This window comes from Gambusia affinis, linkage group LG09, assembly GCF_019740435.1.
Source record: "Gambusia affinis linkage group LG09, SWU_Gaff_1.0, whole genome shotgun sequence".
Taxonomy (NCBI): Eukaryota; Metazoa; Chordata; class Actinopteri; order Cyprinodontiformes; family Poeciliidae; genus Gambusia; species Gambusia affinis.
The window spans coordinates 6,265,080-6,291,413 of NC_057876.1; the positions used below are offsets into that span (position 1 = coordinate 6,265,080).

Here is a 26,334-nt window from a genome sequence, read left to right on the forward strand (position 1 = left end):
AGAGAGAGAGGGGAGGGTGGGCGGTGCGGCAGAGAGGCATCAGAGGAGGGAGCCCGGCGGGGATGTTGCGACTGAGCTCCCGGTGAGTCTGATGATCACACTCGGAGCCACGATGCAGTGACGGCTCCTACGAGAAGAAGCGGGAGAAGAGGAGCAGCACTCGAATGCGCACGGTACGATGATCGGTTCGTCGTAGACCATGGCGCCGTCGGGTCCACGGAGCATCAAGCGGGGCTGTCAGAGAGTCCTCTACTGGATCCCGGTCCTGTTCATCGCCCTCATAGTGGCGTGGTCCTACTACGCCTATGTCTTGCAGCTTTGCATAGGTAAGAGCCGGCTGGGTACTATAAGGATGTGTGTGTGTGTCTGTGGGGGATGTAGAAAGGGGAATATCTCTGTCTGGTATTTTGTCTCTTTTGTTATTGAGGAGGAAAAAACGGGTTTCATTTTTGTTTTGGGTCCGAGACTGTTTTGCTTTTCTCTATTAATGGTGCAGAGGCAAACTGGGGCTCAGGCATAAGCAAACAAAGCTGCTTAGGTCCCCTAGACCCCAACAGGGGATGGGTATTAATAGCAGTAATACTGTAATGAAAGTCAGTCAATTGACATTTAAAATGTTCTTTTATTAGAGTTCAATGTTTTAATTATTTCGTTGTTTATTTGATATTGACGGATATAAATGTATGTCACAGCGAACATAGGCGTAGCTAATTCACAACACTCCTCCCTAGAAGGGCCTTTAACGGTTCATTAAAATATAAAGTTAAGTTCAACAGTGAAATAAACAATATTTTTAAATGAGTACAATTCTGGTCCATCTTTAGTCTTTCCTTAAGCCTCGAAATGAATATCTGAATGTCTGTTCAAGGCTTAAGAATTGCGCCTGGAAAAAGGTTTCAGATCCTCTGAGCTGTTTGTCACATTTCAACCACAAGCTTCAATGTCCTTTACTGCGGTTTTTCCTTTCATAGACCAACAGAAAGTAGTGTCTGACAGCGACGTGTAAGGGAAGGGATTAAATGTTATCAAAACCTTTTGTAGATAAAAATCTGAAGACTGTATGGTTGGTGTTGTTTTCACACTGGACGGTAAAGGTGAACCTGCACCTTTTGCAGCATTTACCTCTTAGCTCTTACCAGGACTCCTGAAACGTCCCCACAGCATGATACAGCCACCGCTTTGCTTACTTTCAAGCTACCTCTCTCTCTCTCTCTCTCACCTTCCTCCACATATTGCTTAGTGCATGGCTTGAGACAAAATTGCAAATCTCAGTTGTCACAGCCATAAAGGACTAGCTTGATGCTATCTTTCATAGGATATTATATTTCCAGAGCTTTGCATTTATATTCCGCATGACGATGTTTCTTTGTGCCTGTGACCGCCCTCAAACCACATGCTCATTTTCAGGTTGGGTATGGGACATTGTGACAGAGGTTGGAAAAAGAATGAGGAAAATGTAGTTTAGTCTGTATTGAATACTAATGTACAATTAGAGGTTAGGGTAACCTTAACCTGAAGGCTAACCCTATTGTGCAGCTCCTCTCAACAATGGACTTTTTCTTTCCGCCATCCCATGAAGTTCACACTCGTAGAGCGCATCGTGATCAGTTGTCACGTCTGAAGAAAAGCCGCACCACAGCATGATGCTGCCACCACCAAGCTTCACACTGTGAGAGGCTGGTGGTTCGGATGAAGGTCAGCTCAGGCCGCTCGAGTTTGTAGTTGTGATGTGACAAAACGCGAAGCTGTTCAGTGAGGTCTGACGTCCGATTTGAATCTGCTTTTCTTTTCTCGCCTTTGTTTCTAAAAGAAGAAAATGTTAGGGAATATTTTCAAAATGTGGCTTTTTTGAAAAATCATCTCTTCTGAGAGTGGTTTGAAAGCGTATTAAGGTCGGACAACACATTTTTTTGGAGTTGTTACAATAATTTAGCCAAACAACAAAATTCTAAGAATGTTCTGAGAGAAAAATGCTTTGATACATCCATCAACATCTAACATCAGTCCATGTGGTTCTTTGCTCAAAACAGACTCGGTTGTTTGCTCAGAGGTTCCAAACTCCAAATTATTCGCTATAATTTGATACCAATGGGTTAAAAGATTAGGTATTTCTATTAAGGATCATATGAACCAAAGTATACGTACATATATGTATACCAAAGTATAACTTCACAAAATGCCTAACTCCTCTTTTTAATTGTTGTTTTTTATGTTGGAGTTCTCATAAAATCACGAAGTCATTCAGGTGATATTACGACTGTATTCTTCTAATGTCACGCCTTTCTTTCTTGTAATTTAAAAAGAAAAAGAAAGTATTAGCCTGATCCTAATATTCAAGACCAAATAAAAATAGAATCTGTAAAACAAGATGGCGGTTCTGGTGTGCTGATGTCATTCTTGACTATGGAAACCGATGAATTTCAAAGGTGGAAAACAAAAAAAGTTAAAAAAAACTTTGCCCGGCCTAATGTGGAACAGGAAGACTCGTTAGGTTTCCCCAACAATGATCAAAATGAGCGGGGTGATATTTGTTTTACTTTTTAACCGTTTTAACAGTTGTTGTTGTTACTTTGGATTAATAGTTAACCGATAGTGCTTAATATTAGCTAAAAAGCCCCAACATTCAATTACCGCCTTCATTACATGATGACAGTCATATGCTAGCATCTGCAGTTTTATATGCTGTTGTAAAAACATAAACCACAGGACAATAAACCAGTGTGCTTGAGGCGCACTTGGTCGACCGATGCAGCGTGACGGGATCTAAGAAACGGATTAGACCATCTGATTCTCCCTCTGCCACTTCATCATCACCAGCTTAAAGTCTTACAGTGAAAGCTTCAGGCTCATGTGCTCACCCTACACCCGCCGTCCAAATTTATATCCACCAGCACAGACACAATCAGCATTATCTGCTGGCAAAAAAGCCGGACCCCTAATGGCTTTTCTGTGCACGCTCGTACCGGGCTTCCTGAGTTTACAGGGTTGACCCGGATAGTAATGGTTTTCTAGGATGTCTCGCTCGCGCTCCATTTGGCAGCGAGAAGTCAGAGCGCGTGGAAGGAGAGTCAAAAACAAATCCCAAAGTGGGCTGGAGGGATGAAATGGAGACGGTCTAATGAGAGAGGAGAGGATGTTCTGACAGCTTGTTCCCGAAATATTAACCTTCTTCACAGAATCAACCCTTTATTACAGATCAGTGAACGCTGGAGGAAAATCCAAAATAAACCCTTCATCAGCAGGCTTTTTTCCCCCTTCTTCTACTTCTTCTTCTGTAAGCCGTGTTCCTTCGCATGCCTCGTCACAAGACTGAAATTGTGATGCATTCAGGTCACACAGATGAAAACAACAAGCAGCTGCTCCGGGGGCCACCCCCCTCTCACTCAGCAGCAGACAGGACACACAGAGTTGGTTGTGTGAAAGTATCATCAGCTGATGCTGGTCCGATCACTTAATCCCATTGTCTGGTCTGAATAACTCGCCTCCAGAAATCTGCGGTCGACCCACTTTCCGCCATACCGATACCAAACAGCATCAGCCTTTGAACTGAGCGCCTACATCAGGTGGCAATTTGGTTGTCGGAGATCAAAAACAGAACGCCTTCCTATTGCTTCTGCAGTCATGTCAACACAACATCCCTGCAACGGCCTTTAAAGGAGCGGCATTGTATGTTTTACCAGGCACATGGTGCCACTTTATAGCACAATCAAGTATGTTAACTTCAATTGTTATAAAACTGCCATCTCAAATATTGCTTAAATGAAATTTGGCTTTGTAATTTAACACCTTGAAATTGGGCCTCTGTTTCTTTAAGAAGCTCCTGCTCTTTCTGAAGCTCTGCCTTCGGGAAGTTGTCACAACATGGCTCTTCTATTACCCTTTATGAAACGTTTTTACCTGTGTTGCATTGAGAAGTGGCTTCTATGGTGAGATGATCAGTTCCACCAGGTGTTTGCTAATTTCTGCTGGCTAGTCCGAAGGAGCTGAGTGGGAGAGTCACGGGAGGGGGCTCCTCTGTTGAGGGGGAAGCTCTGAAGGAGGAAGAGCTTCGTCTTCAAAGGCGGGGCTAGGACCAACCAGGCGTTTTTCACAGCTGTGTGGTTGCCATGGAGATTATAGGCTTTCTCAAACAAGCATGAAAGAATCAAGGCAACATGTCAGGGAATAACATTATAACATGATTTAAAAGATAAAAAAGAGTTGATTTTAGATTATACTGACCCCTTCAGCCTCACACACGTTTTCTTTCCTGCAGAGGGCCGCCGATGTATTCTATTAACCGCGTTCACTATTCCTCCTACAGCTCACCACCAAACTAGGCGTTCACGCGTCTGCGCCAGGTTTTCTCAACGAATGATATTAGAGGCACATTTTCCGACAGCCTCAGTGCGTCAAACCGACTGGCGTGTTGCATATTGATTTTGTGTCTGACCGAACTGCGCTCAGGAACCGAAGGCTCCACCAGCTCAGCGTTTATTCACTTCCACCGCTCTGAAGTCAAAACGCTTGACTCTTCCTACAGCAGCGCTGCGCTCACCCACAGCACATTTTCTCACGCTGACCGTCTTTTTTGTCATGGTTTGTTTTCCAGAATCCATCGAGGACACAGGAGAAAAGGGTAAGAGATCTACGAAACAATATTCTCCCAGTCGAAGAAAGAGGACGGAGCTCCAACTTCGAAAATAATCTGATAGTTGGTCACAATTAATTGAATTAAATTGATCAAACGTACTTTATTTACATTTATCTAACATGACAGTTTAATAAATTGACTTGGATTAACATAATTTTGTCATTTGTGACCAGTTAACGCAACATGTTTAGGTTGGATCACCTGTTTTCTTTTGGGGGTTTTTCGGTTGTTGAGCCACGATAAAGCTTTAGGTAAAGCTTCCCAAAGTATTCACACCCCGTAGACATTTCCTTGTTTTGTCATGTTACAGAGATGTTTGTGAGGACTTCATAGAACAAACAGCATCATGCACTGGAAAAAAATGTTTCTTTGAAACAACTTTAAAAAAAAAAAAAAACCTCTCGAGACAAAATCTACCCGTTTCTTGCCAAGGTAATAGTGAACCAAGTCAGTTCACTAATATAATTTATATCGAGTTGTTAAACATTTTGAATTACCTTGTGAACATAATTCTTTAGCATATACTCTCCTTCTCACCCTTAATTAATGCACAATAAACAGTTATTAATGATTTATAAAGTGTTTATAGATGATTGGATAACATATAAACTATTTTTTAGCCATCTATAAGTGTTAGCGCTGAGTTTAACAGTGAACAGCCACCATGAATACCAGGCATTGAATGCTAATAACTGTGTAATAACTGAGGTTTCTCCTCTGAAGCAGAAGGCGTGGTAACACTCTAGAAATTCCTGCTGTGGACACACACACACACACACACACACACACACACACACACACACACAGACTGTTGTTCCTGTCGGTCTGCTTGCAGTCGTCTACCTGCTGGCCTACCACGCCATCTTCATCATGTTCGTGTGGGCGTACTGGCAGACCATCTTCACCAAACCCATGAACCCCCTGAAGGAGGTGAGTGCGTCCGGTCGGGATGATGAAACGCCCCCCCCATGTTATTGAGCGCTTTGTTTAGACTAATAATACTTCCTGGTGGGAGTGCCTGAAGCAGCTGCACTTTAATGACTGTGATTCTGACCGCAGAGTGAACACATTTCACCTCTGCGTTGGCTCACATATGAGATTCCTCCTTATGAGACGTAATGGATTGATCAGTGGAGGTTTCGTCCATCTTAATAAATTCTCTCTGCGCCGCCTGTTATCATCTCGGTTATTTGTTTCCACTGTTCAATCGCAGGGCTGCACAGTGGCGCAGTTGGTAGAGCTGTTGCCTTGCAGCAAGAAGGTCCTGGGTTCGATTCCCGGCCCGGGGTCTTTCTGCATGGAGTTTGCATGTTCTCCCTGTGCATGGTGGGTTCTCTCCGGGTTCTCCGGCTTCCTCCCACAGTCCAAAAACATGACTGTCAGGTTAATTGGTCTCTCTAAATTCTCCCTGTGTGTGTGAATGGTTGTTTGTCCTGTATGTTTTCTGTGTTGCCCTGCGACAGACTGACGACCTGTCCAGGGTGAACCCGCCTCTAGGCATCAGCAACCCTCCTGACCCCATTAGGGACAAAGGATGAACAGAAAATGGATGGATGGATGGATGGATGGATGGATGGATGGATGGATGGATGGATGGATGGATGGATGGATGGATGGATGGATGGATGGATGTTCAGTCGCATAGTTTTTGGGGGTGTTTTTATCAGCAATGGCACAAGCGGATCAGAGGGCTGAGCTTTCTCTCTCCCCTCTGCCCCGCGTAGTTCCAGCTGTCCCACTCTGACAAGGAGCTGCTGGAGCGCGAAGATCGCGGAGAGTCCCAGCAGGAGATCCTGAGGAGAATAGCCAAGGATCTGCCCATCTACACGCGCACCAACTCCGGAGGTAAACGACACGCTCCACGAACAAGCCTTACGGGGTTCCGTAACTGCCAAAAAATACTCAGCCCAGCCCGGCTTGGCCTCTTTGGGTCAAGTGCTAAGAGAGGCCGCGGCGGCTGATTACTGAGTGATTGAACTGACTGTGTCTCCTCAGCGATTCGTTTCTGTGACCGCTGCCAGCTGCTGAAGCCCGATCGATGCCACCATTGTTCAGTCTGCGATAAGTACGCCTCCCCCGCACCTCCGCCGCACAGATCATATAACAATATAGCACGACAGCATGCTGACAGGAGGAGTCCAATTTAATTACACTGATGTCGACTCGTGTTGTGTTGCAGATGCATCCTGAAGATGGATCACCACTGCCCCTGGTATGTACCGCACCGTCGCCCCGACGCCAACGTAGACGAAACTATTTACGTTTGCGTTCAGACTAGCAGGGGTTTTCCGTATCGCCGTGCGCAGAGCCTTGTGAAAGTGTTCACACCCCGTGAGCTTTTCCACAGTTTGTCATATTGCAACTGCCAGTGGCGGCTCTCGGAAACTTTTATAGGGGTGACGAGACCGAGCCAGAAAGATTTTTAGGGAGGGAAAGGCTAAAAAGAAAAGAAAATGAAAACTATACATATATATATATATATATATATATATATATATATATATATATATATATATATATATATATATACATATATATATATTAATATATGTGTACACATGTACAGTTATATTTTTTTATTTTCTGGATTTATTTATCTGGTTTTATCTGGTTTTACCTCACAGCGTAATTGCTCAAGTCGTGTTTTGGCTAAATTGAGACACCTGCATAATATCGATCTACTTACGCTGCTACTTCCCCTTGTCTTCACCCTATCTGAACATTTGTTTCAGTCCAAAATCCATATATTTTTTCCCCATATTTTCTGTTTTTTCATATTTTCATTTTTTCAAAACTACTCAATTATAACTCTGCATGCCTTTCTATGATTCCTTTGTGGGGGGGCCCAGCAGGGTGGCCGACATTTTTCAAGAAGGGGCCAGGGTCCCCCCTAGCCCCTCACTTGTGGGCACCACTGGCACAACTTTGTATGTGAAAGAAAATCACAAAATAGTACATAGCTGGAATCTGTGAGGAAAAGATGCATTATTCCTTTTCTTACACATAAAATTCTAAATTGGAGTCTAATAATTTCACCTGAGTGTAAATCCAGCTCTTCTTAAAGATTTGTTAGAGAGAAGAAAACTCCACAAGTTATGAAAAGGTAACAGAACCCCAAAATTCACAGTCTTCAGCGAGCTACAAGTGGATAAAGGCACAAAATGGCCCAGTCAAAGTCCGCACCTAAATCCAAATGAGAACCTGTGACAAGAACTTAACGTGTTTTGTGACAAAATGTGGAAAATGCATATCGCTACTTTTGCAAACACACTATTATTACAACAATTCAAACGCATCCAAGCTGAGTCATCGTTCAACCTGAACGTGATCTGCCCTCTGCTGCGTTTTAACCAAAACAATCGTTCAGATGACCCTCTGTTTGCTCACCAACCAGCAAATAATCCAGCAGGATAAACTAAAACGACAACAGGACAGCAAATGTGTTGCTTAGCGTCTCGTTCGGGGATGTTTAAGCGTCTGGGTTATTGCTAACGGCCTTTCTTCATCGTCTGTCTGCAGGGTGAACAACTGTGTGGGATTCTCCAACTACAAGTTCTTCATGCTGTTCCTGGCGTACTCTCTACTTTACTGCCTTTTTATCACCGCCACAGATCTCCAATACTTCATCAAGTTCTGGACTGTAAGTACAGATAAATCGGCACATCCATCCTGTAAAACGCACAAAACAGCAGAGTGTACTATTTGTTGTTTTTTTTTTCATAATGTGACGTTTGATCTTGTTTACAAGGCTGGAGGCAGAGCACATTTCCGTCTGAGAGAGTACCTGGTACGAACCACGCGGCTGGTTAGCGATGCACTAAATTAGAAACTAGAAACAGTGGCACGCAAACGTTTGAGCTCCCCCTGAAATGTTTTTTTTAAGCTTTCTGTTTGAGCTGCGTTTGGCTGCCGTGCTGCAGTCAGTGACATTGAGAACGTCTCTCTGCTAGAGGCAGACGGGGGTTTTCACCGAATACCTGCCGAGTTTTGGAAGGGAGCGTCACGCCATCTGGAATATAGATGGAGGGGCCTGTTTCAGCTGACAGTAAAGGGCAGGACGGCCCGTCAGAAACAGCTCATAGTTACGCTCGACGGCGAAAGAGATTCTGTTCAGGGGAACCAGACTTGTCTGTCACTGTGTAAAGAACTCTATGGAAGCCCATTTTCAACAGCAATTTAAAGGAATTAACAGAAAAAACAACCTAATTATTAAGTATGCTATATCTATGAGATTGCATCTCACAGTTATTACTGTTTTTATTAAACACTGTCAAAGCTCTTGGATGCTGAGCTCTAATCATAAACATACACTTTAGATATCACAGCCTGTTATGATATTATCAGTTAGTAATCAGTCATAATTATTGACAATGAGCTTATTTATTTATTTTTTTTACATAAGGAGGCAGTAATTTAATGTCATCCGGATGGCTAATTAGCACATGCTAAGTAGTAGCTTGCTGGTGAGCAAATGCATGCTTGCCTCATTTAGCTTGTACTGAATGATGGAGTGTGTTTAAAATAATGCTCATTGCTTCTGTAAGTCTCACTGGTCTTACTGGTCAGTGATGATGATGCAGTTTGTCTCAATTTGAAGAACAAAGGACAAAGCCGAACATCTTCAGTCGCAACATTAGGTAGAGCTGCGGTGGCTTAAAGCTAATTTTAGTTTTTGCTGGATGCTAACACGTGCACGGCTAACAGGACTGCTGCACTAAACACAAGATATGCTAAGCTAATTAACCATTTGCTAAATACCTTGAATTCTAAGGTATTTAGCATCGACAGGATGAGCTGAAGTTACACAAATCTCTACCATTTCTGCCAAGAGGAGAGTTCAAATGTCTTGTAAGAACTTTAACCAGAAACTCATTGATGGGCAAAAAATCCCAACTAAAACACAAACAAACAAACAAAAAAAACACCACACATTTAGCATGTCATTGGTATGGATTTGTATTTATTTGATCCGTATGTATAACATAAAAGTGCGCTACGGTTTCAAACTTATTTATCCAATTCTTGCTTTATGTTTCAGTGAAGTTCTTTTATTTAATTCTTCTACACAGAAACAGGAGCATGGTTGTATGTAAACTCCTCAATAGGAACTCTTTGACTCATTAACATGACAGTTTGTAATCTTTAATAATGGCACTTTTAATTATGGCTTCATTGCTCATATTTAAAAAGATAATATCTGCTAACTAAGGTTTTTTCCTTTTGGAGCTGGGCTTCCACAGGGACTCTGTAGGACACTGAATCTCTAATTCCCGTAGGTCCAGACAGTCCTCTGCCCCTCAGGACCAGCGGGTTTATGGTAACGTTCTCCGTCTTCCTCCCCAGAAGGGCCTCCCGGACACCCAGGCGAAGTTCCACATCCTGTTCCTCTTCTTCTCGGCCTCCATGTTTTCCGTCAGCCTGGCTTCCCTCTTCATTTATCACTGCTGGCTCGTCTGCAAGAACAGATCCACGCTGGGTGAGTGTTTGTTTTCAGCGACAGCCAACATCTGGGCCAGACCGGGCGGCAACCCAGAGCCGCAGGTTTTGGACGAGGGCGGGGGAGGAGGGACACTTTTTTATTTTATTTATTTTATTATTATTTTATTTATTTGTGTTTTTCCATGATAAAAATATTACACAAAAATCTGTTAGGAAACCAGAAGCAAACGTTACAATTTGTCAATTGCCATCATCAAAATCAAGAATAATCAGAAAATATATGTTAAGTATGTTAATCAGTGATTCCATTATTAATCAAACATCAGCTCTAAATAAATAAGGGGTTTTAGCCTTGATTTCAAGGATCTCTATGTTTTGAAGTTTGTTCCAGATTCGTGGTGCATAGAAGCTGAATCATGTCTGATTCTGGTTCTGGGGATGCAGAGCAGAACCAGAACCAGAAGACCTAAAGGGTCTGGAAGGTTCAAACAGAAACAGCAGATCTTTAATGTGTTTTGGTGCTGAGCCTCTCAGTGATTTATAAAATAACAAAAGTATTTCAAAGTCTATTAATTCTCTGAGCTACAGCCTATTGAAAAGAGGAAGTCGCTCCAACATTAAAATATATCATGTGCAGTCAAGTTAGTCAAACTTAATTAACTTAATTAATTAACCTGACAACTGAATAAACTTAATATATTTATTTTTTTATAAGCTTAGTTTGATTACCTGCAATAAATGAACTCAGTTTTTTAAAGTCGGATCAACTGCTTTTCATGGTGAAAAAAGAATGTTGAGTTTTTTAAATATAATATTTTATTATATATAAATATTGAAACATTTTTGTGAACTTCAACACTAAATTATTTGAAAATCTATGACAATACAGCACATATTTTTGACACCAACTCTGCGCAATCAGTCGGATGTTTTAAACAAAGCCTCCATCAGTTAGTGAATTGCAGGAGCTATTTTATTTTATTTTATTTTATTTATTTTTATTTTTTTTTGGGCTAGCGCACCAAAACCTGCTCCAGCCCAGGGGCCCTCATTCCTCTAAATTCGGCCCTGGCCAGGATCTCCGGTTACATCTGTCCTCCTTGACGCGTAGGAGATGAAGGAGAGTTTTGAACTATATTTCTATATTTTTTTCGTTTCTCATTAGAAGCGCACAGTGGCACGCGTTGTCTCGGAGCGTCGAGGAGAGCGGATTACCCAGAGGAGTGTGTTACAGCATGCATCGCTCAAAGACGCGCGGCTCAGAGCCGTAAGCCGCTTAGAGAGGGACACCGATACGGCGTCCAGAAAGACAAAACCTCACACCTGGCGAAACAGCCGCGAGAGCCACACAACAAAGACGCTTTGGTTCAGAGGAATTTCACAGAGCGATGGTTGTTAGGGCTCCCCCTGCTGACCCGGAGTCGCTTCGTCAGTCGGACGTGTGAGCAGAGCCGGTGTTCATTTTTGCTGAGTTTTCATTTATTAGCTATGTTCAGCATACTGAGTGTTGTAACTCAATGTAAGTCAACATGCTATTGATACCTGACATGCTACTGAAAGCATTTTACGCTAACATTAGCATGAAGTTTTTCTGCAGGGTATCTCAGTCCTGATTTTTCAACAGTCCTGAAAAGATCACTGACAAGGGTTCTCACGGCCATTTTTGTCATCTTCACTTCTTCAGTCTCCCCCGAAGAAGTTTTTCTCCTGTTGGCTGTCGGACTCTGGAACACGTTCTTCTGATTCAACTTCAGTGGGAGTCGTCTCCTCAGGGATTTTTGCTGGACATTTTCCATTTGCACCAAAACCTTACGTTGCTTAATCTCCTGCATGATCTCCACAGAAGAGTTCCTCAACCACAGATGCTTCAGAAGACTCAGTTCCATCCAGGTCGGTCTCCTCTTGGCTGACTGGACTCTGCACAGGTGGGCTGGACTTCACACACGTGTCTGTTTACTCAAAGGGTTTGGAGATGACTTCACCCTGGCCTTAGAAAAAACATGAAACTATGGACAGTTTCTCTGCAGGTCTTCTAAGATATTTTAAGACTGACACCACAACTGTTCTGTCCAGATCCACGTTGTCTGAAAGAAGCAAACTTCCCACAACTGGACCGGATCCCCTAAGTTTTTAACAAATAACCTCAACAATCTTCTGGCTGTGAATGGAGATTATTTCTGGGTCACCATCAGTTTGTTCCCCTGAACTTCAGCCCAAACTTCCTCTAAGAGCCGTTCATGAATGTTACGAACGTCCCGAAGAGAGAAGAGGAAAGCTGAAGCTTTAATGGCCGGTTCAAATTCCTCCCAATCCAAATCTGACAGTTGTCCTGGAAGAACAAAGTCCACCCCAAATGTTTGCTTCAGTTTTAACACCTGTATGTGTACACACACACACACACACACACACACACACACCTTTGGAGGGACAGTTCTCCAGCTCTACAACATCAGATAAGTCATCTGGAGGAATGAAAGTCTCCACAGGAGAGGTTTCATCAAACCTTGGCTCTGGTTCTGGTTCCTCTTCCTGTAGACCTTCAGTTGACAGGACAGCCGGATAAACAAAGGTTTCCATGGGGGACGTTTTCTCTCTGACTTCGGCTGGCTGACTGCCAGAATCTCCTGCAGACTTTGTCTCTTCTTCCACCTGGCTGCCCAGTGTTGGCATCTTTTCAGTGGAAGAAGTTTCCTGCTGTTGTGGTGTTGGAGCGACCTTCGCCGAATGTTTGTGAGAGAATTTTGTGAAGAATCCCTTCATCTTCCCTGGAAGATCTTTGAGCTTTGAACTTTCAGCTCTGATCTTCGAGAAGATGGAAACTTTCTTTACGATCTTGGATTCCTCACAAGCGTGCAATCTAACGAAAAGTTACTTTATTATGACTTTGGTTTCTTCAACCATGTCATGAATCATGGGACCTCTCATAAGGTCGTCTGGGGAACTGACTGTATCGACTGTATTGACGATAAGCCTGTTTAACCTTTCAGTTTGGTCGGTACTGAAGTCTCCATAGACCTTCACAACACTTGCGAACGTTTCCGGCACTTTGTTGCCGACGATCGCCTCGAGGGCTTCGGTGGAACATTGATCTTTTGGGAGGATATCCAGAATGCTGGATGTAAAAAGACTTCAAAAATCTTGACCAGAGTGCAGGTGGTGCTGCAAGCTGGACCTCCAGTAGCCAGACGCATCCACTCCACTGAGGTCAAGTTGAGGAGCAGAGGATGGATTATACCCCTCAGGGTGTCGATGGTGAAGGCCTGGCTCTCTCCAGACTGGGAACTCATTTTACTCTCCATGATTGCTCTAGGCCTATCTAGTCTGAGAAGAAACTTCAACTTCCCTGCTTAAACTAGAGAGCGACTAGAACGGATCCGGGCTCTGCGATAACCGAGTGGAAAGTCACGTTTCGTAAACTTATGTTTTAAAATATTGGGTAAAATCTGGGGGGAGAATAGGTTGCCGTGACGCCAAACTACCATGTGGACGATTCGCCCGTAAACACGTTAAAGCCGCTTTGTAGAACCAACAGGTGTTCTGCCTTTCTATGCGACTCATGAATCCGAACCTTGTGGTAATGCGCATGCGCACATCGATGCTATGTCACATACTGCTTACCTTCATTTTTCATCAAGATTACGGTAAGCTTTATTTAATTTATTTTACTCCTAATAAAATAAATTATTTACTTGATTATTACTTCATGTTTTTAGTTTACATGACAGGCAGCTTGTAAATATATTTATAAATGGCTGTATTTTGCTATTCACATGTCACTAAGTCATTGTTTGGCGGTTAATCAGGACAAAATGTTTTTGGGCCATTTTGTCTCTATATTTTAAAATATTTTTAGTTTAATTACACTATTTTTTTTAATTAAACCTCGCTAAATAGATGTTTGTAGCGATAGGTGGGATTGAAGCTGTGTAATAGCAGTGTAATATTAATATATATAATCACATCCTGTCATTTCAGATGCACAGTGACCTGCGCAGTTTGATGGACACGTTGTGGCTGCGCTGCATCTGACAACCATCCAACGGATTAATGCGCAGAAATAGTTGTATTTGTAGATGTCCGTGTTTAATTTAATTCCAATAAAAAAAACCTGTTCCTCTGTCTGAAACTGTTTTATTCTTACAAACACATCTCTATCTAAAATATTTTTAAAAGGTTGGATATTCAGATGAAGAAAGTGATATTCTTGTGGTTTCGTCACATAAATGGTTTCAATGCGGTTTTGGACACGTAGCACTGACAGACAGAACACCAGGATGCGTTTGCTCATCTTTTCTCCTCTGTCGCTCTCTCTTTCTCTCTCTCTGTCGTTTCAGAGGCAGTGCGTGCTCCCGTGTTTCGTCACGGCACGGACAAGAACGGCTTCAGCCTCGGTTTCACCAAGAACTTCCTCCAGGTGTTTGGGGATGAGGCCAAATACTGGCCTGTTCCCGTTTCCTCCAGGTGCGATCATCCCTCACAGCCAGTTGAAGCCAAACGGTTTGAAAAGTTTTTGTGATGCTTTTTTTTTTTCCCCTTGGGGTACTCTGGCTTCCAACCAAAGTACAAAACCATGACTGCTAAGTGAACTGTTTTTTTGTTTTCTTTGTCTTTAAGTCTGTGTGAGTGCAGGGGCGGCCCTAACCTATTTGGTGCCCTGGGCCAACGTGCGCCACTCATCATTTTAAAGAAAAATGAAAGTAAATCAGATTTACAAATATAGACCCCCTGCATGTTATTGTTTACATGAGGAAATTTAGCGCATGCGGACAATGCTGGAGGGCAAAAAGGCAATTCTTTTACATGTCACAATAGCCGCGCTGCCGCCGTAGAATAATTCTGTTACCTCAGTCAAACTTGGACATGTAGATTTTGTTAATGTCGTGCTATTCTCCACAGCAAAGGGAAAAACCGTTAAAGTGCAACTCAAAACCATCTTTCTCGCTCTCAGTATCAGGCTCGTTGCCATAGCAACTGACAACAACGTCACAAAAAACAAACAAAAAAATTTAAAAATTTCCCACACATTGAACAGATCATTCAGTCTGTTGCAGTTGTATGGTTTTAGGCTTAATGTTTATTTTGTGATTATTAATAAGTGATTGCTGTGGTAACAGGAGAAAACTATAAATATGTCGCTGCACTTGACTTTACTGTATGGCAGGAGTGTCATACAGTCCAGTCCTCAAGGGCCACTATCTTGCAGTTTTTAGATGTGCCACAGGTACAAAACCCTGGAATGAAACGGCTTAATTACCTCCTCCTTGTGTAGATCAGTTCTCCAGAGAACTTGATGACCTAATTATTTTATTTAGGTGGTGCAGCAGAAGCACATCTAAAAGTTGCAGGGCAGTGGCCCCCAAGGACTGGAGTTTGACACCTGTGCTGTATTTCTAGCTCGCTGTTACTGTCTCTTACTCTGCAGTTGTGGAGTCACAATGTCTGGGATCATGAGCGCGCGTCACTGGCATCTATCAAGTATGACTTAAATAAAATTTGATATTGTACTTTAACGCCTTGAAATTGGGCCTCCGTCTCTTTAAGAAGCTCCTCCTCGTTCTGAAGCTCCGTCTTTAGGAAGTCATCACAACATGGCTCCTAAATTCAACCTTTGACAACGTTTTTACCAGCGCTGCTCTGAGAAGTAGCTCCTATAATGAGCTCAGCAGATGTTCCACCAGACGTTTGCTGATTGCTGCTGGCTAGTCTGAAGGAGCTGAGTGGAGGCGATGTGAGGGAGGGCTGCTCCGAGGGGCGGAAGCTCGGAGGAGCTTCGTCTTGAATGTCCAACGAGGCGTTTTTTCACAGCTGAATGGTTGCCATGGAGATTAAAGGATTTCTCAAACATGCATGAAAGAATCAAAGCCACACTCCATGTGTGCTTTTGATGAGGGTGCAAGATGATAAAAATGTGACTTTGCTCATTTCTGCCCCTTTAAGGGGACCGTTCCCAGCTCCACTAACAAAACGCGGCAGCGCCCCGATCACCCTGACCTTATTCCTCCGCTAACAGTTTCAGTTTTATTCTCTGCCTGGCTGCTGCTCCGCTCCGCTCCAGATCGGCCTCGGCGTCAGAAGCGTCACACGATGCTTCGGCGCGGCAGTCAGACCAAAGTTTTCCCCCGTCGCGCTCCGCCGGCGTGATCTTGGACCTCCCACCGAGTGATCTCTTAAGACGAACTCGTGTTTGATGAGCAGATGGGAGATTTTGTGTTCAGATGGATCAGCACATGCTGTCAGTCGGTGAAGAACCTCTGCATGCACATTACAAGCTGCCAGACGGGTCGAGTCAGGCACCCGCCTTCACCCGCCGCCCCTGTTTTCCTTATAATCCTCGTTGAGATGTAGCCTAATAATGTACAGATGTGGACGCTCTGTTTGGCGGCATAGAATATAAGCAGGGCCCTGCTGAAGTGTTTATGCTCCTTGAACTTTTTCCACATTTTATCCCGTAACAAATGCCGATATCATTGGATTTTATTTAATAGACCAACGCAAAGCCGTGCAGGAGTCGTAGAACGACGCATGCTTCTAAAAATATGCTTCAAATGTTTCGATTGGGCCTAAATGTGGTCAAACACTAACACTGCGCTCTACACACACCGTCACCATGGTGAAACATGGCGGCGGCGGCGCGTCGACCGGAGCACATGCGAAGATGGGAAAACGGAAAAGGAAAAAGGAAAAACAACAACAACAAAAAAAAAAACATTCTTTACCAGCCTTTGATTCTGTGGCTGAATTTGAGTTTGAACGTCGCACTTTGTATTTATTGTCTGTAAAAATATTTATTTAGACGCGTGCCATTTCACTTTCGCTTAAAGTTGCAGTCCACAACATTCATTAAAAAAATAGCCTTTTTAAAAATATATATTGGCTAAAATTGTTATTATGACGTAAAAGTTTGAATTCAGCCGTTTTCTAACGCAGTCTAACTGATGTATAATTTATACATGCATGAATGGAGTCGGTGTTCAGCCCGGCCACTTACTGTCTAACAAAGTGCTCCAAACGACCGAAGGTCCCGGCGGAGCGCTGCGGCCGCATCAGCAGCATCGCCGCTGTCAATCAATACAGAGGCTGCGGCTCCGCAACCTCACTAATTCCTGCTGACAGAATGAGAAACACTCTTGATTGTATCACTGCTGACGTACAGGAGGTCCAGATTTCCCTCCGGCTGTAAAATCTAGGATTGGAGTGCGTCGGGGAACTTCTCGTTGAAGTGAATACAACGCCGCAGATGAAATACTGAACTCTGTTGTCACGTTCATACACAACACGTAAGCTGCAGGAAACAGATGCTTCTTCTTCTTCTTTTATTTATTTATTTTTTTATCATTAATGCTACCTACTTTTTTCAGAGTTTCCGTAATATCTTCCGTTCATTATATAAATCTGGGGATTTTTATTTTCTGCTTCTCTCTTTGCTTCTTTATATGCAATGAGAAGAGAACATAAACTACGTGTGTTTGTGTGCAGAGAACAGGGCCGGATTCACAGAGATAAGGGTCCCTGGGCTAGAGTCAGTTTTGGTGCCCTATCCGAGAGAACAAAGAAAAAAAAAAAGGAAAAAAAAGCATTTAACTCATGCAACTAATAGGTTGGCCCACAACACATAAGCAGGTTTAAAATGTCCCATGTCTGATGGCACCATGTTGGTCCCATAAAGATCTCATTTAAGTTAAGAATTTTCAAATATCTGAGTTTGTATACTGTATGCTGAGTTTAATATAAGTTCTAATGTAAAGCTTACATTCTTTATAAAGAAATTCAAAGTCTTTGGCGCCTCCCTAAAAACTTTCTGCTGCCCCATAAAGCTCTTTTGAGAGTTCAGCCCAGGAGGGTGAAAGTAATAAATATATAACCAGAGTTAAAATAGATCATTTGATTTTTATGTTCAGTATCAGCAGCTCTTCTTCCTGTGTTGTCTCTACAGTTTAGGAGACGGATGCTCATTCCCGACCTGCCTGGTGAATCTGGATCCTGAACAGCCGTCGTCGCCCTCTGGATCCAGCTCAGCCAGCAAGAGGTGATTTTAATTCTCTTTCACTTAAAATGCAAGGGGAAAACAGACAAATAACAAAATAAAATTGACTTTAGATTTCATCCCAGCTTACAGAACTATTTTCTTATAAACACAGTTTTTAATAGTTTGTATCTGTTTGCATTTTTTTTATTCTTGTTTTTGTAGTGCAGCTGAGGGCCGCCAGTTCCCGTCCAAACCCCTCCGAGAGAGCCAGAGTCGACTGCTCGCCAGCACCCCCTCCTGGTCAGAGAGTGAAGGTGCAGGAAACAAGGACAAGAAGGGCAAGGCCACGGATACTGATTTTTGCAAAAATTTTCTTTGCACCCCTTTAACACTTCCACGTTTTGTGACGCTGCAACCCAAGATTTCAATAAATTGTGATTTTTATAAACACAACACAATTATGATGCATCTTAGCTGCTCGGCTGATTATTTTCCTTTTAAAGTGGAAAAAGTGTAGAAAAGTTCAAGGGGGAGGAATACTTCTGCAACTTTTCTACTTGTTTTACCTCACTGGAGTGTTTTACGTGTGTTTATGTATATGTGTGTGTTCAGGTGCCTGTAACCCGGTGATGACCATTGAGAACGAGGCGTAACAATGATCACACATGACCAGAAATGTAGGTAAACATAATCCCAACAGCCAAAATTAAAACCACATCATCATCATCAGTAACTGTTTCCATCCTCCAGGTCAATGCTGCCCTCCTCCGTGTTTGTGCCTATCAGAACTTGGCGTGACTGGCGGCGACGTCCTCTGACTTCTGCCGTCACGCAACGCGACTCGACCCACAAGCAGTCTGGGATTTACCGCTGCCGTCAGAGTCAAGTGGACGGGAAAAAAAATTTTAAAATGGAGATTGCATTCCAGTCATCTGCTCTTCTTTGGATGTAAATAAGCACAGAGATGCAGTCGAGAGAGGGCTGCATTTTGTTTTCTAACTCAGTCGGCTGCTTTTTTCTTTTCTGTTGCGTTCAAGAACCACCTGCAGCTGGTTTCCCCTGATTCTTTGGCACATCGAGAAAAAAAAATGAAAAATTGCTGAGCGATATTGATGCGCTCTCTTACAGTCCTTTCTCTTGTGAAATGTCTGTTCTTTTCGTTTCCACACGCATCATGGTGGGTATTGTAAACGTGAAAGAGTTGCATGCTCTCATCTCAGGATGTCGACGCAAACACATGCTGGTAACGACATAAAAAAGAAGATAAATTTGTAGTAATTAGTAATAAAAAAATTTTATTTAAAAAAGGGCTCTTTTGACTCTGAGAGGCCTGAGTGAGGATGTCACTGAAACATCTGCTGGAGCTCACAGCCTGGAGTTCACGTCTATCTGCTGCCCAGACGCTTCCCGACTGTTTCCCCTCCTGGAACCTTCCTGCAACCGGCGACAACCGACCGACCGCCGTCGAAAAGCAGAGACTGTTCAGTGTTTGGCTGAATTATTGAGAAAAAAAAAACCATGTCTTGTACAGTCACTTTAGACTGGGAATGACTACGTTATTAAACTGTAACTCAATAGTACTTTCAAGAATGTACACTTTGAAAAGCTTCGTTGTGACTTATATTTTTCTATCTTTCTGTCTGTGAGACGACGTGGATGTGCGAGGCAGGCGATGTAACAGTTGAGATGCCTTATGGGAATAAAATGAGCTCATCCTCTGTGTCGGTGTGTTTGAAGAGTTCAAGGTTTTCATCAGAAATGAGGGGCTACTGAAAATTACAGTACATGCACTCGGTTCTTGGTCTGGGCTCCTTTTACACCAATGCAACAATTGGCGGCTACAGCTTTAATCCGTTTACCGTATGACCTCACCTTGAGCCGCCGGGTCCTGTGAGAAAATACCTAAAACACACGGCAGAAATATTAAACATTATCGAGTATTTTTGGTTTCTAGAACAAACGACTGTTGCGCATTTTTTTTGACAGGGTGTTCTTAACACTTAATCATAACCCCTGTTATGAACAAGGAGTCTTCATGAACGTTTATGACTGATGTCATGAAGTGTCACTTGGTAAATAATGACACGTTTAATGCAAAGTTGCTTTAAAAGTCGATTAAAAGTGCCAACTTTGCATTAAACGTGTCATCGACTCTCCATGACAACAGTCATAAACATTCATAATATTCTTAATACTGATGAAAAATCATAAGTAGAGTAGGAGATTTGGACTGCAGTTGCATCACCATATTTTGTGGGGCTATTGTGATAAGAAGTTTTTATTGCTTCTGAACCCACAAGCAGTAATAAAATGTGATTCTTTACAGGTAAAGAAGTCTGATGGGCATCACCAAATGCGTGTATAAAATGTGTTGATATTTACTGACGATCGGTGAACAAACGGAGGAGAAAACAGTAAAGCTAATTCAGATTATACGGACAGCTTTTGGGTTTCTCAAACATTACTTGGAATTTATTGATAGGATGAATCAAACTTCATATCACGATAAGAAACGTGTCAGAATGGATGATAATGAAAAGTAATGCCTCGTTTTTATTGGTCAATTTTCAGCAAATTTTCATTTATTATTTTTGTCCCTTTCAAGTTATTTCAGGGACTTTTGAGGGCTTTTCTGTCATTCATAGAGACGTACCAACAATTTTAATAATAATAATAATAATAATAATAATAATAATAATAATAATCTATTATTATAGAAACCATGCAATAAGTTACCTGGATTATAAGAAAACTGGGTTATAAATGTGGTTTAGTTCACATGTAATTTAGCCCTTTTGGTTTAATTTTTAATTTTTAAGTTCTGTTAAGCCCATTATTATTCTGTTATTGTACAAAATGGTTTTTATAAAAGACTGATGTCTGTGTGATCTGACATCAGCTCCAGTCCATGGTTTGGCCTCGCATCCTTTTTTCCTTCCACTCAATCTTCCATTAATATGCCTAAATACAGAACTGTCACTTTCACTACTAATTAGCTTTTGAGTGTAGCCATAAGTGGGGTAAAACTCCATTGAGGCTGTAGCATAAAAATCTATTTTTAATCAGTTCCATTCTAATTCTCTGAATCAAAATTTTGGTATAAAAAAAAAAAGAAAACAAAAAGAGAGAAACAACCCCTTGAAATACTTACTTAGTTATATTTATCTCTTCAAATTCAATTACTACAATGAACTTTCCAGCGGTTTATTTAGATGACCAAAAGATTTCACTGCCGAGAACTCTTCTTTTTGTTTTTCTTTTTTCCGGTAGAAAAATTTCAAGCCTTTATTTACAAAAAAACGTCTAAAAACATTCCTCTCTTCATGTTGCATATCGTTTTTTTTTTCGTTTTTTTTTTTTCTTTACAGTGTGAGAGTTGAGCTGCAGAAAAAGGAAAGGAAGCGCACGTCGCGTTCGGAGGCAGAGGTCAATAAGAAGCTGCTAACCTACGACCTTAACACGCCTAAGAAGCAGGATGTGGGAACCGATCGACAAGTCCGCTTCGAGTCCGACGTTTTTTAACGCATGCGGTCCGTTCTGCGCCCGAAACCGGAAGGAGGCATTCCACAACTGGAGTGGCGTTAACTACCGCTACGAAGAAAAGGGTTTTTCTCTCCCCCTCCCTTTTATTCCGTTAAAACAATAAAAGAAAAAAGAAAAACATACTCTGAGCAGAGGAGTCCAGGTTGACGTCAGCATGTCTTACTGGGTTTGTTTAATGGAAAAAGCTGCTTGTGTCACTGGTTGATTAAACGGAGCTCATGCATCTGACTATGTGCACGTCTGTCAGCGAGAGCATTTACACACACACACACACACACACACAAAAAAAAATGACACGCATTCCTCTGAGTGAAAAGCATCTGGATACATGCTGTTCATACGACAAGGAAAAACAAAACAAAAGAAAGAGAGATGATTGGATGTGGAGGAGACGTTTCTCACAGTGAAGTCAGAGCCCATTCAGGTCGATACAAACATTCTCGTCAAGTGAACAAATCAAGAACAAAAGATTCAAGTGTCAGCGAACGCACTCTGTGAGGACATCCGTCTCGATCCGTCCGGATTGCGGAACCGTTTTATTTATTTATCTATCTAGTGTTTGTCGTTGTTGTTTAGTGTTGAATAAGGTCACTAGTCAACATAACCGGCACAATAAATTAAAAGGTTTAAAAGAGATGAATGCAGCTAATGTTAAGGCCGAGCGTGGCGAGAGCTGCTTTGGCGGCGGCGGGAGACGTGTTCACGATGTGAACAAAACAAGAACACGGAAGGCAACGGAGAGGAGACGGAGACGCACCGGAAACGTGTTCAGCGTTCCGTATAAAATCAGGGTTAGAGCTTCTTCTTCTTTTGTTTTTTTTTCTAGCTTATTTTTTTTTTTCTTTCGTAAAGTGCAAAAAACATGTCTGCAGAACACTTGAGGAGAACTAAAATTCCATCTTTTCAGGCGTGTTCAAACCGAACCGAACCGAGCGCCGTCTTGGCGCCGCCTCGCAAGGGATAAAAGACTAAACTCGTGCATGCGGCTCACGGCGCGGACGAGGAACGGCCGGGCTTCTTGTTCGCTCGTCTGAGATGGGCGCAGCCGATCGGGAAGAAGAAGAAGAAAAAAAAAAAAAAGACAGCTAAATAACGCGAATGTACGTTGGTGGTTTTGTTCCTCCGTTATGGCGGTGGTGGTGAAACCGGCTCGCCGCCTCGGAGCCGTGCCGGACTGTGAGACGGTGGGAGACTCCGGCGATGTCACGACTGCTGCTTGTTGGCCTCCTCTTCGTAGGCGTTTCCCGTTCCGTTCTGCACGTAGGTGGAGCCCGAGCCCAGCCCGTACAGGTGGCCGCAGTACTTCGCATCGTCGATGTGATCCTCGAAGAACATCTGGAGGGAAGGAGGAAGGCGGACAGCGACACAGATGTGTGACTACGTCATGTACTGGAAAAATAAAAGAAGTTTGATAGTCACGCAAAGAATTATCAGCAGAAACAACTGAAGCAGAAACCGACGACTAGGTTAGCTTAGCTACCAGTTAGCATCCCGGATGTTTAATCGATTAATCGGATAAAACCTGCTGCTGGTTTCCCCTGATTCTTTGGCACATCAAGAAAAAAGATAAAAAAATAAAAAATTTATTGATGCGCTCTCTCTGACATTCCTTTCTCTTGTGAAATGTCTGTTCTTTTGGTTTCCACACGCATCATGGTGGGTGTGATGCGTTTGCACGTTCTTCAGATTTCTCATTTAAAACTTTTATGTAGAATATAAAAGCAATACAGTTAAATAAAATGTTACTTTTTTTTGCCTAAAATAAAATAACTTAGCATGCTTTTAGCGAACGCTTCCTCATTTGTAGCATCTGCAGCTAAAAATTGCTTCTAACATGAAATGCTCAGCCAGTTCTGCTTCTATTCTCCAATTAACAATTAATCAATTACAAAATTGATCACAATTAATCTGATTAACTGTTTCGACCGTAATTGCGGTCATAAACGTTTATTCATTTAAGTGGATAAATGTGGTAAACAGGTGGTTTACAAAACTGTGATTGGAAAACTCCCACAGGTGTTGTTGAGATTCAAGTTATTGTTTTTCACCAGAGAAAAAAAATAAGATAAAAATAATAATAATAATAACCAAAATTTGTTTTTGCTCTAAATGCCACAGAGGTAAATAAAAACACCTGTTTGTGACACTGTTCACCTGGAATATTAGTAATGCTTGTACTGTTTTAAACTTTAGTAATCGATGATTAATCAAAAAGAAAGATTATCTTTTTAAATAAGTCAAAATGTTATTGCCTAAAATGAATAGCATTTCTTTAGTGAACACTTGATTATTTGTAGATTAATTGCTAAATTCTCGCATTAACCGATTAATAATTTTATAGCTTAATAAGAGATTTTATGCAATTTCTTACTGAATTTGAGTCAAGTGAAGCCAAAACTCTGCGTGTGTAGAAACACCAGGAGTTCTGGGTAAAATGTATCTGCAGATTGTTTATTTTGTGATCTTGAATGCAAATGTTTAGGTTTTTGCACAGTTTTGGGTCTGTCTGAGTATGTCGTCATAGGAAATGGCCTTTGTTTTTAAAAAGTCTACTCAAAAAAGAAAAAGAAAAGTAAAAAGCCAGGTTAACCATTAAACAATCACTAAATTAGTTGAGAATTATTTCAACAATCAGATTAATTGTTTCCGTGTCTTGTTTTTTCATAAGTGTGTCATTTCATGTGTCTTTGCGGATAAAGACACGGACAACAATTGGAACACACCAATACAACAATCTCAACTTTGACTAGGCCATTTTGAGGATGCTTTCAGCTAGATTTTTACATTTAGGCTTGCCCTTCTGAGAGAAACTTAGAAGGTTTACACTTGAAACGGGCCAAATTGTGAAACAACATCCAGCAGAATCAATATTCTCCCCTGGCATTGGAAGCTGAGAGCCAAAGTGAGCGAAGCTCAACGCCAGGCTGCCGACTCGGGGCTCCTACCTCTCTCATTTTGAAGAACGCCATGCCGGTGAGTAAAGAGTCCGAGCCGGCCTGGTGCTGCGGTCCGATCCTCTCCAGCTCCAGCTGCTCAGCTACTTCCTGCAGCCCGCCCTGAACAACAAAGCGCCATCAGTCACGCTCAGCAAATCCACATAATGGAGGACAGCACCGCTAGCATGCCACGCACAGCCTGTCTCTAGATAATACGGTTGTGTTTCGCAGACGGACAGGCAGCTGGGAACAACGCAGGATGATGTGAACTTACACCGAGAGGGGGGAAGGAAATGGGGTTATTTTTGAGAGAGCCACAAAAAATAACTGGTGAAATAAACATAAACACAAACTAAGTCTACAGAATAGTAGAGACGAGACTTTTTCTTGGCAGCCATTTGCCGGCTGGATGTTGCGGAGAAGAATCGTGTGAAGAAAGCAGGTTGCCTGGAAGAAACTCAGGAAAGGAAAAAGAAAACCTTGAACTGGTCTGGTCCAAAAACGCGTCATAAGCAACGTTAAAGTCAGCAGAAAAAAAAAAGAAAAGAAAGGTGTGAAGCACAACGGCTTTCTGCAAGTTCCCCAGAAAATCGTCTCTCCTGTTTTCTCCGTTATTCCAGAGAGAAAAGAGCTGATTGGACTTTAAGTAGGACGTTTTGCACATCCTGAACCCAATCAATCCAAAAGAAGAGCTTTAACCAGCGTTTCCAATTAACAATGTAAAATACACAGCAATCATAATATTTTGTTTTCTAATTTGACAAAAGGAACTGCAACAAATTCACACTCAGATCAACTTTTACTTTATTCGTTTCCTTTTATTGGATTTATTTTAGCTTTTTTCTTGATCTGGCTGTGATGATGCTTGAAAGCAACTGGTTTTTACTAAACTCTAATCTCCTGATGGAAAGAAACTCTGCAAGATTAGAAACACAAGACATTAATAAAAACTATAAGTTTCAACTGCAAACTACAATAAATACAAATAAATCTGAGATTAGTAGACACAAGTATTAGTAAAAAAAAAAAAAAAAAAACCAAGCTGAGCCCAAACAGGAAGGAAAATATATCTGATTTAAAAATCTGAAAAGCGTTTCTTAACTTTTTGTCTCTTGAACACCTCGAAAACGAAAAGTCGTCACATATTAGACCAGCTTGGCGCCACCAAAGTCTCTGTCCAGGATTTAGGAGGAACGAGCTCTGAACTGCTGCTGGACGTGTTTGATTGTTTCCGTCAATGATTTATGGGATTGTTGCCGTGCGGCGCCACGTAACACCGCTCGGGTCGCCGTCCTGCCGTCATCACTTTGCTCCAGCTGCAGCGTCGGAGGCAGCGAGGCAGAACTGAGGCCGTCTGGCAGAAACGTCGACGCTTTCTGTCAGCTCCAGAGATTGAACGTCAGATATCGACCCTGCGTGACGTTTAGCGCGTCAGCTGCGGGACTCGCCGCGTGCAGCGCCGCGCGAAACGACCCGCGCCCCCTGCAACGCTGCCGCTGTTCCGACTTGAACGCAACGAGATCAAGACGAAGCAGCCGCCACGCCGTTCGACTGCTTGCAAACAGGAACGGCCTGATCTCTGAGAAAAATGTACTTTTGTTGTTTTGGTTTGACAAAGAAAGCAGCTTGGATCTGCTTCCTTCCTCTGTAACTTACTGCACCAAACACTGTAAACATGCAATTATTTTAGTAATCAATTATGCAATTGATTATTCTGATGATTGATCGCATAAAAACATGCGATTAAAGCTGAAGCCTTTTCTTTATAACGTTAGAAATACACGAAAAGACGGAAATAAACAAGTAATTCAATAAAA

At 42.2% G+C, this 26,334-nt stretch overlaps 2 protein-coding genes across 8 annotated transcripts in view; one reads left to right on the plus strand and one right to left on the minus strand.

Annotated features, from left to right (window-relative positions):
* On the plus strand, nt 1-19,756 carry zdhhc2 (zinc finger DHHC-type palmitoyltransferase 2). 4 transcript variants are annotated; one of them, XM_044127484.1, is made up of 14 exons: nt 18-326; nt 4,592-4,618; nt 5,469-5,563; nt 6,358-6,478; nt 6,629-6,698; nt 6,813-6,845; nt 8,153-8,273; nt 8,382-8,420; nt 9,977-10,109; nt 14,407-14,533; nt 18,006-18,098; nt 18,261-18,352; nt 18,651-18,715; nt 18,789-19,756. In XM_044127484.1, the coding sequence occupies exons 1-13, from the start codon at nt 200-202 to the stop codon at nt 18,689-18,691; spliced, it is 1,119 nt and encodes a 372-aa protein (XP_043983419.1). In that variant the 5' UTR covers nt 18-199; the 3' UTR covers nt 18,692-18,715; nt 18,789-19,756. The 4 variants fall into 4 exon arrangements, with proteins under 4 accessions (XP_043983420.1, XP_043983421.1, XP_043983419.1 ...); XM_044127483.1 differs by having other exon boundaries at nt 20-326; nt 18,261-18,376; XM_044127485.1 differs by lacking the exon at nt 8,382-8,420 and having other exon boundaries at nt 1-326; nt 18,261-18,376.
* The window catches only part of cnot7 (CCR4-NOT transcription complex, subunit 7), a 17,518-nt gene continuing 3,641 nt past the window's right edge, over nt 12,458-26,334 (minus strand). For 3 of the 4 annotated variants that reach the window (XM_044127489.1, XM_044127487.1, XM_044127488.1), the window contains 2 exons: nt 24,527-24,637; nt 21,284-22,916 (listed from right to left, as the gene is read on the minus strand). In XM_044127489.1, coding sequence (XP_043983424.1) covers nt 22,785-22,916; nt 24,527-24,637 — 243 coding nt within the window. In that variant the 3' untranslated portion in view covers nt 21,284-22,784. Of the gene's footprint in view, nt 12,490-21,283; nt 22,917-24,526; nt 24,638-26,334 lie in introns of those variants that run through there. The other variant, XR_006371740.1, reaches the window with a different exon arrangement.

What these genes read in the sequence shown, in the direction of transcription:
- zdhhc2 (XM_044127483.1), top strand. Translation starts at nt 200, where the DNA reads ATGGCGCCGTCGGGTCCACGGAGCATCAAGCGGGGCTGTCAGAGAGTC. An exon ending in ACTTCATCAAGTTCTGGACT is followed by an intron (nt 8,274 to 8,381) that starts GTAAGTACAGAT and finishes CTTGTTTACAAG; the next exon opens with GCTGGAGGCAGAGCACATTT. An exon ending in TCCAGCTCAGCCAGCAAGAG is followed by an intron (nt 18,099 to 18,260) that starts GTGATTTTAATT and finishes TTGTTTTTGTAG; the next exon opens with TGCAGCTGAGGGCCGCCAGT.